Source organism: Adiantum capillus-veneris, chromosome 19 (genome assembly GCF_014529385.1).
Source record: "Adiantum capillus-veneris isolate H3 chromosome 19, ASM1452938v2, whole genome shotgun sequence".
Lineage (NCBI taxonomy): Eukaryota > Viridiplantae > Streptophyta > Polypodiopsida > Polypodiales > Pteridaceae > Adiantum > Adiantum capillus-veneris.
This window is the reverse complement of record NC_140949.1, coordinates 135,808,832-135,824,306: the sequence shown is the minus strand read 5'-3', so window position 1 is coordinate 135,824,306 and position 15,475 is coordinate 135,808,832. Positions and strand designations below refer to the sequence as shown.

Here is a 15,475-nt window from a genome sequence, read left to right as displayed (position 1 = left end):
AAGAACCTCAAGAACCCATGACCCTCAAGACTCAAGAACCTCAAGAACCCAAGTTCCTCGTGAACTTAAGAACCCAAGACCCCCAAGAACCCACAAGAACCCACGATTGCAGAATGGTCGTCACTCGAAGCGGAATGGATACTTCGCTTGGAGGTGATGAGCATGAGAGAGGCGAAGAAGAATTTTCCCCACCAGGAGGTTTTTCCGACCCTTCCCCGTCTAAGACAAAGTTTGCACTAACTCCTATGGAGGAATTCAAGCAGATGTTTAAGGAAAGAATGGCAGAAATGAAATGTAGACACGCAGAAGAAAAAGCAGAAAGAGAAGTAGAAAGAAAGGCAAGAGAAGTAGAAAGAGAATCAACAAGAAAGGCAAGACAAGAACAATGCGATCGACACATGCAAGAGTTCTTGCGACTCTTGTCTCCAGTGGCGGCACCGATGCAAGAGATTCGGGGAAAGGAGACTCTCTCAGTCTCTTCTTCTCCAAAGCATGACCCACAGGATTTGCATGATTGTGTGAAGCATAATGATGATTTGATTGACAATGACTTGCATGATGATTTGAAGCACAATGATAAGCATGATGATTTGGATGCCAATGATTTGCATAATGATTTGGATGACAATGACAAGCATGATGATTTGCATGATCAAGATGTGATTTCTCACAAGCATGATGATTTGCATGATCAATATGTGATTTCCCACAAGCATGATGAGTTGCATGAACAAAATGTGATTGTTCACAAGGATGATGTGTTAATTGATGCTTTTTCTAGCGAAGCTAACCTTGTTGTAGATTCGATCAATCACCAAGAATCGATCTTGGCTTTCGAATCGAGGTCCACAGATCCCCCGCAAGACGATTCGATAGATCCCGAAGAAGCGATCTTGGCTCTTGAGCCTTGGTCCAAAGAACCATCACAGGAAGTATTATGTGTTTGCATGATTGATACACACGCATTGTTCGAGTGTTTCATTCGTGAGGGTTTCCTGTATTTTAGTCAGCATCGTTATGTGATCCCTTTTCCTAGGCATGACATATTGTATGTTGAGCACGTTTCTCTCATGGATGAGCACGAATGTATGCGGATTGTTCATGAAAAGCTGAAAAGTTTGTATGTCAGGAAGTCACATTCTATGTCTCTTCCTTGGCATGACACAGTTTTCGAAAGAGCACATGATAGTATGAGCACCAAGCATGGGCATTTCCATTGTGATTTGCCACAGTTGATTGATTTCGATCAAACAGAAAAAGATTCGAACGCATTGTTTGCATGTGTTTGATGAACGGGTTGTCACTCTATCTCTATGTTCATCTACATTGCATGCACAGTCTTTAGAGAAGACAAGATTTTTTCCCTTCACTTTACATGGAATGGGTATGTTCATGGTTTTGTGTTGGAGATGGTTTCAGGAATTTTCAGCCATGGAGATTCTTAAAGACGAAAGAAGCAGGACTCTAGACGAAGTTGAAGCATCGAAGGAGCCACAGAAGACTTTGTCTCGCTTTCGGCGCGGCCCAAAGAAGCAAGCGTTGCAGACCTTTATGAAGTTCAAGTACCGCTCGACCCACACAACAGAGTGGCCGGCGAAGAGTCCCTTCCAGGATTCCGGATGCTATTGGCGATCTCCCTCGACGCCATACAGTTCGGTACCAGTACCTCACTTTGAAAAGGATGGGATGTCACGTGACACATCCCAATCATCTTATGTGTCCGTGGACAAGCTATACCACAGCAGGGTTCAGTCAGTCTAGTTAGTCTAGATTAGCAATGATCTAGCACTTTTGTGAGTCTATTCGTAGACCGTGCATGCCCAGTCACTTAGCATAGATGCATATCCTCCGATTGCACACAACATGATCATCGGAATTCCCATCAGAATCCATTAGCATCAGTTAGGGGAATTTTCCAGTGCATTTAGCCTATTTTCCTATTTTTGGTTATTTTCACTTATTATTTTTAAGTGACTTTCCAACAAAAGTAGGTAGGGCAATTTTGCTAAGTTAATATATAAGCAAACCCAAGTTAGCACTAAATGGCAGAAGAGGCAGCAGGAGCTTCCAGCTCAACAGGCAACTTCTCAGCAGTACCCTCCTCAGCAGTACCCTCCTCAGCAGTAGACCCTGGCCATCCACTCCTTCCCTTTGGCGTTTCCTCCCAGCAAGCCATCGCCTACAAGTCCTCTTGCCTGGCGTTTTCCAACCTCAGCAGATACATCCCAGCCAACGTTTTTCAGCCTTGACAAAAACGCCAGCATCACTTGCAGATTTAGCGTTTTTTCAGCCTTGTAAAAAACGCCAGCTTAGCAATAGCAAAAACGCAGAATTCAGAGGTTGGATTCTCGCAGTTTTCAGCCTATGACAAGTAGCAGATCAGCCTCCAGATTGGTTGCAGATGATCCCCCATTTTCAGCCATAAAAACGCAGCCAAAACAGTCATTTTCAGCCACCGAAACAGTCCCGAAAAGTCGTCGTCGTCATCACCGTCGTCGTCATCGGCATAGTCCAAGTTGCAACAGTCCATTGCATACGCATTGTACACCTTTGTGCAATCAAAGTAGATCACTCTCACCGACGAGAGTGGGGCCTTCGGAGGAGGGTTTTACAACCTCTCGGGTGTCGTATCTCTTCTCTCTCCTTCTCTCAGTCTCATTCACTTGCACGCACAATATCCACTCTCTTTGTTTGTGATCATAGCACTCTCCATAAGACGAAAGACTCTTCTTCCCTAAGAACTAAAATGAACCTTGAGCAATAAAGATCACTAATCTTGAGAAAATACAACATTCATTCCGCTGCACCTAACATTGGTATCAGAGCTTTGGAAGTGTTCTGCATTACTCAAGGAAAGAACCACAAGAACCACAAGAATGTTTTTTGCTTGTTGCGATCGCACGAACCCAAGTTTACTTGGGCGTGGCGATTCCTAATCGTGTTTTGTTGAAGAGTGACAGGAATCCCAAAAAAGAAGGGCTTGTCCAGTCTCCCCTTGTGTCTCTTTTCACTCATTGAGAGCGGACCGTGCACTTAGCGGCCGGCCAATCGACGTGAGGTGGGAAAAAGCAACCTTGGTGTGAGCGCAAGGCCGCCAAGGGGTGCGCTCGCAGCCAAAAGGGTCATTTTCAGCCACCGAAACAGTCCCGAAAATCAACAGTTAGAAGACCACAGATTTCAGCCACAAAGTTGTCGTCGTCATCACCGTCGTCGTCATCGGCATAGTCCATGTTGCATCTGTCCATTGCATACGCATTGTAAACCTTTGTGCAATCAAAGTAGACCACTCTCGCCGGCGAGAGTGGGGCCTTCGGAGGAGGGTTTTATAACCTCTCGGGTGTCGTATCTCTTCTCTCTCCTTCTCTCAGTCTCATTCACTTGCACGCACAATATCCACTCTCTTTGTTCGTGATCATAGCACTCTCCATAAGACGGGAGACTCTCTTCTTCCCTAAGAACTACCTTGAGCAATAAAGATCACTAATCTTGAGAAAATACAACATTCATTCCGCTGCACCTAACATCTCATACATCGCCTTTAACTTCTCCAACACATCAAAAGCATTTGTGAGACCTTTCAAATCAATGACTGTCTTATCGGTCATGGCCATTTTGATGTATGTAACTGCCTTCCCGTTCAGGCTAACCATGCTTCGTCCGACATATTCTGTGGCTTTACCTGTTCAAGTGCCCCTTTACAATCCTTAAGAGATAGGGTTCCCTGGATCCTGTCTTTCCAAAGGTTGAAACCTGTTCCATCGAACCTCCTATTCTTGAAGAGATTCTTCACATCCGAAGAAGATGAGGCCATAGTTGCACGAATAAGAGGGCTTATACGCTGAATTTTTTGGCAAAATGCACCAAAACCGGAGTATAGCCTCACAGAAGTGTGCACTACAGCTCCAAATGGTCACAGGAGCAATTTGGGGCAAAATGGGTCAATTTAGGCACAAAAAACAATTTCTGAAATTTATGCGCAGGAAATTTCAGCGAGTGAATTTGTGCTCAAAAACAACAATTTTAGTTGTTTTTAGCTTCACAAAACATACATAAAGCTAATGCACAGCCTTTAGAAGCATGTATGAGCAAAAGCCCCAATTTGTAGCATCAAGTTGTAGAAAATTGAGCCACAAATGGTCATACATAGCCAAAACTTGTCCAATGTGCATAAATTGCATCAATTTGCACTTTTCTCAATGTAGATACATCAAAAATACACTTGCAAAAACCTGCGTAAATCTGAAATTTGCTGAAAACACCTGTTTTGGGACCTGTTTTCGGCAATTTCTTTGTTTTCGGGTAGCGGGGACTTAGTAAAGATGTTCCCACACCTTAATGCATGATTTGCAAAACCTGTATTTTGCTGTCATAACCTGTAATTTGCTGATTTTGACCTAATTTCAGTCTGTTTTAGGTCAATTTGACTAGCCGGGAGCCCTCTAGTGTTTGGGGACGAGTCCTTCGGCGATAAAATTGCAAAATCTCGCGTAAAAGTTGACCTCCTTGGCTGAAAATCAGCGTTTGCGGGTTTGGAAGCAAATTCTAATTTGGCACTGATACCAGTTGATGAGTGCGCAACAGTGTGTGCAAGTGATAGAGATAGAGCACGAGGAGAAGTGCAGGGCTTGAGGCTTGGAGAGAAGGCACTGTTCTGCAGAGGTGAAGCGCTATGGACGAAGTAGGGGGGAGAGAGAGAGAGAGAGAGAGAGAGAGAGAGAGAGAGAGAGAGAGAGAGAGAGCGCACGATTTCTTAAAGGAGAATGTTGAAAGTGCGTAAGTTTGGGCTCTCATTCCCTTTATTAAAAGTATACGACCAATTTTAAGTTAGTGGCCAAGTTCAATGTACATTGAACTTGGCCAAAGGTTAGTAACCTTTAAAATATACACTAAAGGGGTCATTTGGGCCTTTTAACCCAACAGATGTGTCGAAATTCCCTGCAACCAAAACACTTTCCCTCTTTGAGATAGATAGTCCTTTCTCTAAGAATCTGTCGGGGACGTGTATCTTTCTTTTCTTTGTCCTCGGAACTCTTTCTCTTTTAACTCTCATTGTGAGAGGTCTGTTGGGTTCTTCGAGTCAAGATCTTATCAGTGGGGTAAGTCAAATTTCCGGAATGTATCGCAAAACCCCGTTTCGCATGACCCATCAATTCTTGAAAAGAATTCGACTTTTGTTCCAAGCAGTAGTCTCGTATCTCTGTAGGAAGTCCGCAGCAAAACCGCTCAATCTGTTCCTTAAACAAGACCACCTTAAATGAAGAGGTCGGTAGAAAAGAGTTCCAAAATCTCTTGTAATAAGTGTCCAGAGAATCTCCCTTGGTCATCCGAAGATGATTCCAAGCAGTTCAGATATCTCGTTCGTACTCCCGAGTCAGCCAAGAAGAAATAAAGAGCCTTTCGAATTTCAACCAGTTAACTGGAGCTTCCTTCCTTAGAAGAAGAGTGGACCAGTATCTTCGAGCATTTCCCTTGAAGAGAGATGTAGCCCTCCTAATCTTGGAGTGCTCTGAGTAATGCCCTCCAAAGAAAACTATGTCAAACTATTGAATGAATGCCAAAGTCCTCGGAGCATCTTGGAACCCAGAAAAGGATTCAAATGTAATCTATTGTTCACCTTCTTTGAATTCTTTTGTTTTCTTGCTGTTGTCTTCGAGGAAGTCATACTGGTTGGCTTTATAAAAGTGCTTCTTCTTTGCATAAAACATGTGATCGTCGGAGTCCGAACTATTAGAGAATGAGTCCTCAGTAGAACTGTCAGAAACTGGGCGAAATTTAGGCTTCTTTGCCTTTTTCTTGCCCTATCCGAAGCTTTGCTTTTTCCCTTTTGTCTTCTTCGCTCGAATCAGAAGAGCTAGAAGAACTGTCAGAAGAAGAAAGAAGAACTGTCAGAAGAAGAACTCGGTAGTCCTTCAAATCGTACACGCTTCTTCTGCTTTTTCACCGATACAAAAGTAGATTGACGATCCAAATAACCCGGGAAGTCAGTTCCTTTCTTTTGCTTTTTGTCGTTCTTTTTGGCTTTATTGTTTACGTCCAAAAGCCGGTTGATCTGTGTTTGAACTACCTCTTCTAATTCCTGCTTTGTAAATATCCTCGGAGGAGGTTTCTTGAGTGCCAGTTTGATGGGTGGCTCAATGGCCTTCTGCCAATGGGTGTGCACTTCTTTGATGTTAGGTGCAGCGGAATGAATGTTGTATTTTCTCAAGATTAGTCATCTTTATTGCTCAAGGTTCCTTTTAGTTCTTAGGGAAAGAGAGAGCTTTCCGTCTTATGGAGAGTGCTATGATCACGAACAAAGTGAGTGGATATTGTGCGTGCAAGTGAATGAGACTGAGAGAAGGAGAGAGAAGAGATACGACACCCGAGAGTTTGTAAGACCCTCCTCCGAAGGCCCCACTCTCGTCAGCGAGAGTGGTCTACTTTGATTGCACAAAGGTGTACAATGCGAATGCAATGGACTGATGCAATGGGACTATGCCGATGACAACGATGGTGGTGACGACGACGACTTGATGGCTGAAATCTGGGATCTTCTAATCGCTGAATTCGGGGACTGTTTTGGTGGCTGAAAATGATTGTTTTGGTTGCGTTCTTATGGTTGAAAATGGGGGCACATCTGCAACCGACTGGGGGCTGATCTGCTACTGAGTCATAGGCTGAAAACTGCGAGGATCTGTTGCTGGTGTGGCTGAGAGTCAAAACGCTGATGTGGCTGAAAACAAAACGCTGGAATCTGCAAGTTGGGCTGGCGTGTTTGTGAAGAAAAAGCTGGGCTGGTCATGTAGCGTTTTTGCAAGCCAAAACGCTAGGCTCTTTACTGCAAGCACGGGGAGGAAACTGCAATGCTGGGGGATCCAGGTGATGAAGGCGATATCTGCAATGAGGAAGCGCCAATGGCTGAAGGGAGGTCGATCTACTGCTTGGAAACGCTAGGGGATGCTGAGGGGGGGTACTGCTGAGAAGTTGCATGTTGAGCGGGAAGCTCCTGTTGCCTCTTCTGCCAAAAAGTGCTAACTTGGGTTTGCTTTTATATTAACTTAGCAAAATTGCCCTACCTACTTTTGTTGGAAAGTCACTTAAAAATAATAAGTGAGAATACCAATAAATAGGAAAATAGACTAAATGCACTGGAAAATTCCCCTAACTGATGCTAATGGATTCTGATGGGAATTCCGATGATCATGCTGTGTGTAACCGGAGGATATGCATCTATGCTAAGTGATTGGGCATGCACGGTCTACGAATAGACTCACAAAAAGTGCCAGATCACTGCTAATCTAGACTTGACTGGATTGACTGAACCCTGCTGTAGTGTAGCTTGTCCACGGACACATAGGGTTGGGATGTGTCACGTGACATCCCCTCCTTTTCAAAGTGAGGTACTGGTACCGAACTGTATGGCGTCGAGGGAGATCGCCAACAGCATCCGAAATCCTGGAAGGGACTCGTCGCTGGCCCACTCTGATGTGTGGGTCGTGCGGTACTTGAACTTCATAAAGGTCTGCAATGCTTGCTTCTTTGGGCCGCGCCGAAAGCGACACAAAGTCTTTTGTGGCTCCTTCCTTGCTTCAACTTCGTCTAGAGTCTTGCTTCTCTGTTCTTCAAGAATCTCCATGGCTGACAATTCCTGAAACCATCTCTAACACAAAACCATGAACATACCCATTCCATGTAAAGTGAAGGGAAAAAATCTTGTCTTCTCGAAAGACTGTGCATGCAATGTAGATGAACAAATAGACGGAGTGACAACCCGTTCATCAAACACATGCAAACAATGAGATCGAATCTTTTCTGTTTGATCGAAAACAATCAACTGTGGCAAATCACAATGGAAATGCCCATGCTTGGTGCTCATACAATCATGTGCTCTTTCGGAAATTGTGTCATGCCACGGAAGAGACATGGAATGTGACTTCCTGACATACAAACTTTTCAGCTTTTCATGAACAATCCGCATACATTCGTGCTCATCCATGAGAGAAAGGTGCTCAACATACAGTATGTCATGCCTAGGAAAAGGGATCACATAACGATGTTGACTAAAATACAGGAAACCTTCACGAATGAAACACTCGAACAATGCGTGCGTATCAATCATGCGAACACATAATACTTCTTGTGAGGGTTCTTTGGACCAAGGCTCGAGAGCCAAGATCGGTTTGTCGGGATCTATCGAATCTTCTTGTGGGGGATCTGTGGACCTCGACTCGAAAGCCAAGATCGATTCTTGGTGATTGATCGAATCTACAACGAGGTTAGCTTCGCTAGAAAAAGCATCAACTAACACATCATCCTTGTGAACAATCACATCATCTTTATGCAATTCATCATGCTTGTGAGAAATCACATCTTGATCATGCAAATCATCATGCTTGTCATTGTTATCCAAATCATCATGCTTATCATTGTCATTCAAATCATCATGGAAATCATTATCATTCAATTCATCATGTTTCTCATCATCATGCAAATCATTGTGCTTATCATTGTCGTCAAAACATCATCATGCTCCATACAATCATGCAAATCCTGTGTATCAAGTGATGGAGAAGAAGAGACTGAGAGAGTCTCCTTTTCCCGATCTTGTTGCATCTGTGCCTACATTCGAGAAAAGAGTCGCAATATCTCTTGCCTTATTGCTTTGTTCTCGCGATCTAGGGCTGCCATTCTTTCTGTGTAGGTACGCTCTATGGCTGCCGTGTCTTCTTCGTAGGCTTTTCTTTCTGCTTCTTGTTCGGCATCTCTTGCTTTGTCTTCTAACTTCTTGTCCATCATCCTCTTGTCGAAAGCCTCCATAGGAGTTAGTGCAATCGATGTCGTAGATGGGGAAGGGTTAGAAAAACCTCTTAGTGGGGAAAATTCTTCTTCGCCTCTCTCATGCTCATCACCTCCAAGCGAAGTATCCATTCCGCTTCGAGTGATGACCAATCTGCAATCGTGGGTTCTTGGGGTCTTGGGTTCTTAAGTTCACGAGGAACTTGGATTCTTGAGGGTCTTGGGTTCTGAAGTTCACGAGGAACTTGGGTTCTTGAGGTTCTTGAGTTCCTTGATTCGTGAGAATCTTGGGTTCTTGAGGATCTTGAGATTCTTGAGGCGTTCTTTCGCTTGCAAATCGCGTTGGAGAAGGATCTTCTCTTCACCCGAGTTCTACTCTTTTCTGCGGGCTCACCCCTTGGCGGCCTTGCGCTCACACCAAGGTTGCTTTTTCCCACCTCACGTCGATTGGCCGGCCGCGCTAAGTGCACGGTCCACTCTCAATGAGTGAAAAGAGACACAAGGGGAGGCTGGACAAGCCCTTCTTTCTTGGGATTCCTGTCACTCTTCAACAAAACACGATTAGGAATCGCCACGCCCAAGCAAACTTGGGTTCGTGCGATCGCAACAAGCAAAAAACATTCTTGTGGTTCTTGTGGTTCTTTCCTTGAGTAATGCAGAACACTTCCAAAGCTCTGATACCAATGTTAGGTGCAGCGGAATGAATGTTGTATTTTCTCAAGATTAGTGATCTTTATTGCTCAAGGTTCATTTTAGTTCTTAGGGAAGAAGAGTCTTTCGTCTTATGGAGAGTGCTATGATCACCAACAAAGAGAGTGGATATTGTGCGTGCAAGTGAATGAGACTGAGAGAAGGAGAGAGAAGAGATACGACACCCGAGAGGTTGTAAAACCCTCCTCCGAAGGCCCCACTCTCGTCGGCGAGAGTGGTCTACTTTGATTGCACAAAGGTGTACAATGCGAATGCAATGGACTGATGCAATGGGACTATGACGATGACGACAACGGTGGTGACGACGACGACTTGATGGCTGAAATCTGGGATCTTCTAATCGCTGAATTCGGGGACTGTTTTGGTGGCTGAAAATGACTGTTTTGGCTGCGTTCTTATGGCTGAAAATGGGGGAACATCTGCAACCGACTGGGGGCTGATCTGCTACTGAGTCATAGGCTGAAAACTGCGAGGATCTGCTGCTGGTTTGGCTGAGAGTCAAAACGCTGATGTGGCTGAAAACAAAAAGCTGGAATCTGCAAGTTGGGTTGGCGTTTTTGTGAAGAAAACGCTGGGCTGGTCATGTAGCGTTTTTGCAAGCCAAAACGCTAGGCTCTTTACTGCAAGCACGGGGAGGAAACTGCAATGCTGGGGGATCCAAGTGATGAAGGCGATATCTGCAATGAGGAAGCGCCAATGGCTGAAGGGAGGTCGATCTACTGCTTGGAAACGCTAGGGGATGCTGAGGGGGGGGTACTACTGAGAAGTTGCCTGTTGAGAGGGAAGCTCCTGCTGCCTCTTCTGCCAGAAAGTGCTAACTTGGGTTTGCTTATATATTAACTTAGCAAAATTGCCCTACCTACTTTTGTTGGAAAGTCACTTAAAAATAATAAGTGAAAGTACCAATAAATAGGAAAATAGGCTAAATGCACTGGAAAATTCCCCTAACTGATGCTTATGGATTCTGATGGGAATTCCGATGATCATGCTATGTGCAACCGGAGGATATGCATCTATGCTAAGTGACTAGGCATGCACGGTCTACGAATAGACTCACAAAAGTGCCAGATCACTGCTAATCTAGACTTGACTGGACTGACTGAACCCTGCTGTAGTGTAGCTTTTCCACGGACACATAGGATTGGGATGTGTCACGTGACATTTGAAGAATTGCTGAGTCAAATTTTTCAAATTTTGGATCCTTCGCAATGTTAATCATCATCTTTGTTGCGTCATGAACCAATTGTCGACGTTCCATCTCTTCAATCTCAGCTTGAGTAGGCCGAGGTGGGCCATACTCTTCTGACTCCTCATGAGAATCTTCCCCACGATCTCCTCGCGTATTGCCAGATGTAGAAGAGATGCAGAAGAAGTTGACTGATCTTTGTTGGAATCCATAAGTGTTGCGAGAAAACGATTGGATTTCCCGGTAGAAGAGAAATCGGCCACGCACTGATTCCAATGTAACAAACTTAGTTTTTGCGTGCGTTCCAACACGGCACTGGCTAAGTTGGTCCAAAGTTGCTTAAGGAAGCGAATCCAGTCAAGGTTGAGAGACTTGAATTCACCGGCCGGCAATCTAAACTTTTACATCCATATCTTTTCTTGAGCTTCTGATCCCAGCTAAAGGCATCAACAAAATCCTTTTGGACACCCCAAGTCAAGATTCTATCGTGACACAACAGAGATTCACAATTAAGTCGACACGGCCCAACGGAGTTCCGTGCGTAGAGATATTGGCCCCAAAGACTGGTGTATTTCCTTTTCTATTAATCTGTGTTCAAAGTTCAAGAGAGTGGATAGGTGCTCACTCTCAGACTCTGCGTCCAGATGCTCGAAGAAGGAGGCCTAGCCCACTTGTTTATTGGTACAAGGGATGCTCAAAAGCATAGCGCCCAAAAGCATTAAACTCAAAAGCGTCTCAAAATAAAGCAATTATCTTAAAAGCTGTCAGTGATTTTGAGCTAGCATAAATCCAGGAAGTCCGTATGCAATTCCACGTCAGCAGCTCCGCCAATTGCGCCGCGAAATTCGGAATTTCCATACGGCAATCCACGTCAGCATTTTAGCATGAATTGCGACGTGATTTCCAGGACTGTCCACGCGTAACTGCAATGTGTCCGGGGTTTGCTGCCATGTGACCCATTTGTGACATATATGGTAACAGCCCTTTCTGTCCTCATCACTCGAGTCAGAAAAGGATGAGCTATCCGAGCTGTCAGAAGAAGATGAGGACGAACTCAACAATGCTTTGAAGCGTACACGCTTCTTTTGTTTTCTTGCTTCCTCGAAGGAGAATTTTTGGCCCAAGTAACTAGGGAAGTGAGCTCCCTTTTTACGTTTCCTCAATTGGTTTCTCCTTTGACCCAAATAGTTGGTTGACTCGCTTTTCAATAATGTCATGGAGTAAATCTGCAATAAACATCCGTGGGACAGGAGGTTTCTTGATTGTCGGGTTTATTGGCGACTCAATGGCTTTCTGCCAATAAGTATGCATTTCATCCATCGCGTGCCGGGTAAAAAAATTGGCATACTGTGGATCCTTGGCAAGCTGAAGCATCTGCTTTGCGCACTCGTCAACCTGTTGTTGACGTTGCACCTCCATGAGTTCATATTGTGAAGGCTGAGGTGGCCCGTCCCTTTCGTGCTAATCCGCTTGAATTTTCCATATCGCCTCCCGCTTCGGAGATGGCAGATAGAGTCGTTTGATTCTTGTCGGAATCCATATGTGCCCCGAGAAGGATTGGATTTCTCGGTAGCAGAGAAATTGGCCATGCTCTGATACCACTGTAACAGACTTGGGCACCCCAAGTCTAGAATCTGTTGCGACACGAGAGAGAGATTCATTGATAATACTTCACAACTTTAAATCACAGTTCAATTTTGAAACCACACGGCCCGGCGAAGTTCCGTGCCCAGAGGTATTGGCCCCAAAACCTGGCGCCCCTTTCGGTATTTCTTTATTTTATTAAATCTTGAGCAAAGTATAACTCCCGTCGGGGACCTCTGTTCTTAGACTCTGCGTCCAGATGCTCTGAGAAGCGAGGCCTCTAAGGGTCCTTTTATTCTAACAAGGGATGCCAAAAGCAAAGCCCCAATAGTAGTTAAACTCGAAAGCGATTGGTTCTTAAAGCAATAATCCCAAAAGCATCTTAAGTCAAAAGGCTTCTGGCCTAAAAGCTGTCCAAAAGTCAGCCAGCGCAAAAAGTGGAATTCCGTATTGTCCTGCCATGTCAGCATGCTGTCAACGGAAATCACGGCGCAATTTCACGGATCTGCCATGTCAGCAGTCTGTTAGTGCGAAAATTGGGCCCTGTCCGTATAGTCAGTCGTACCGTTTCTGCCATGTTATCATCTGGCCTGCGGGTGGTCATGCCACGTCACCATTTTGTGACAGTGAGCCTCTAGCAGGACGTGCATGTCGAGGCTGGTCATAGTTGCATACCCTCTCTTGCACAGGATAACATTTCAGCATATAGGCATTTTACCGCGTGTGAACCGCCTGTTAAGCCATTTTATTAATAAGTGACTTTTCATTTACCCTTGTTGGAATGTGGGTAGGGCAAATGGCTAAAGGACCTATCGAAGAAATCAGCAGCAGAGGAACCTGCAGACTAGGGGATCGCAGGCTAGCACCTAGCGTTTTCTGCCTTCTTCTCCATCATTTCAGCCTTGATGTTCAGCGTTTTCAGCCAAGACAGCCAGCGTTTTTACCTTTTCCGGCTTCTCGCCGCAGCACCCCCAGCAGATCAGCCCTTCTCTCGTCTCACTCAATCGTTCCATCACGGCCAAGTCGACGGAACAGTTTTCAGCATTCAGCCATAGTCACCATCACCGTCACCGTCATCGACACAGTATCCCAGCACCTAGTACCCCTTGTGCCTTGGCTCGGCATATAAATCCACAAGACCCTATCAGCACCCCGTCGTCGACAGCAGTACCTCGTTGTCGACATCATCACAGTACCTCATCGTCAACATCGTCGTCGTCAACATCGTCGTCGTCGTCATAGACCTAGTAGTACCCGTCGTGGTCATCATCATCGTCATAGAACCTCTTAGTAGTACCCAACATCAATAGCATCAGTTCAGTACCCAACATCAGTAGCATCAGTACCCATTAGCATCAACATCTCAGCATTGCGACATTGTATCTAGCATTGTGCATGATAAAGAAAATACTTGCTTCGACAACAGAGCAAGGGGTCCCTGGAGGGTTTGGGACCTGACATTCGGTGTCGTTTCTTTTCTCTCTTCTTGTGTCTCTCTCAGTTCAGTCTTTCAAGTGAAGTAAAGTGTCCCTTGTGTTTATGCGAAGTACTAGATCCATAAACACTTCCGCTGCACCTGGCAGATGGTGATCGGCCACCTTTTTTTTTTCTGCGCATCAGTTCTGCGGTTTTGCAGGCAGCACTCAGCCTTTGAATCCTCTCACATGGGCGGAAAATGGCTCCCAATCTCCTTGGTGGCCACACGCATAGCATGTGTACTTTTCTTTAAATCATGCTGGTATACACATTATTTGCATTACTCTCTTTGCATTGGGTGCCAAGTGCTCTTTGTAAATGATGAAGAAATTAACATACTTAAAATGTCCAATAAGTTGCAGGAGAAATTGGATAGTCTCAGTGGAGTGTGTTCTGGGAAGTCACCATTGATTTTCGGTGGGTCAGATAAGCGTTTGTTCACCCACTCATAGTCAAGGCCATACTCACGGTCTTTCATACTTCTTGTCTATTTGGCCTAAATGAAGCAGTTTATCTTGTTAATAAGCAAAAACAATGCCTTTCATATTGATCATTTTCATGATATTTTTTTGAGCATTCAAATTAATTTTGGCTCTATCTGAGTGCATAAAATTGATGTTTGCTTGCAATATACCTCAGTTGTCCATAGAGTTCATGTAATCTGGAGAATGAGAAATTTATGGTTATTTTGCAGTTCAAATTTTACAACATCGGAAAAGTCCCAAAGACAACTGGAGGCAGCTACCTTGCGTGCCAGTTTCGTAGAGCAGCTAGTTTTCTCCACTATATTCACGGATGCGTAACTTCTATTAAAGCAGCCTTCTAGGTTTGGACATGGAAATGCCAAATCTTGAGCATCAATTGCCTGAAGAGATGGAACATGCACGGTGCCAAAATAAGTCTGCAACACCTATATAGATATTCAGCCATGTGGTCCATGATTGTCTCAAGGTTGTGACTGATGACGAAAGGTTGCAAATTGCAATGTGCAAAACGATGGTGGGTGTCAAGATGCGTGGCAGATTGTGTGGAGAGCTCTTGTATATTAGTGTTGTATATAATATATTGTAAGAAGAAATAATTTATACTTCTAAAAGATATTCTATCTCTCAGCATGTCTTGTTTCTTCTATACCAATGAAGTGCATAGCCATTTGTCAACATGTGAACAATCCGGATCTAGGTTGGACATAGTTTGATATATTTGTTATCATACTTGAGTTACAAGGGGCTGAAACCTCTAGTGGCCCTTAACAAAGTAAATCAGAAAGGCACAAAGATATTGAAGTTTTTTATACTCAGGTGGCAATCCAGCTGGTAAGACTTGACGGATATCATTTACGGATATTCATGTGCTCATGCACATGTTTGGCTTTGATTTCCAGGGTGTAATTCCAAAGCTAAGACCCATTTTATCTTTTATACTTAGTGTGTACCGGGGGGCTCTCCCCTTGTAGAAGCTGATTGATGTGTTTAGCCCCTCCATAAAGGTAAACCGTCTCAGCATTTCTGTGTATGGCCCAAGGCAGTCTGCCTAATGACACATAAATGGTAATATATTGCATTATATATATGGATAATGAAATGGGTGGTCCCTTTGTATTTAGTTTTATGCCAGAGAGCTTTCAGACATGTTAGTAGCACACACCCCACCTCAATCTGTCATTGTATTTGGCCAATAATCTGAGTGTTGGAGCTGATGCTTGCATTATCTTGTATTGAGTATGATGGGGGCTTCCGTTTA

The 15,475-nt window shown here is 44.4% G+C and overlaps 1 protein-coding gene across 1 annotated transcript in view; it reads left to right on the top strand.

Annotated features, from left to right (window-relative positions):
- LOC147434928 (protein DEHYDRATION-INDUCED 19-like) overlaps positions 1–14,844 on the top strand; it is a 30,647-nt gene extending 15,803 nt beyond the window's left edge. The window contains exon 5 of the mRNA XM_086491308.1: positions 14,427–14,844. Coding sequence (XP_086347434.1) covers positions 14,427–14,535 — 109 coding nt within the window. The 3' untranslated portion in view covers positions 14,536–14,844. The remainder of the gene's footprint in view (positions 1–14,426) is intronic.
- Positions 14,845–15,475: the final 631 nt, after the last annotated feature.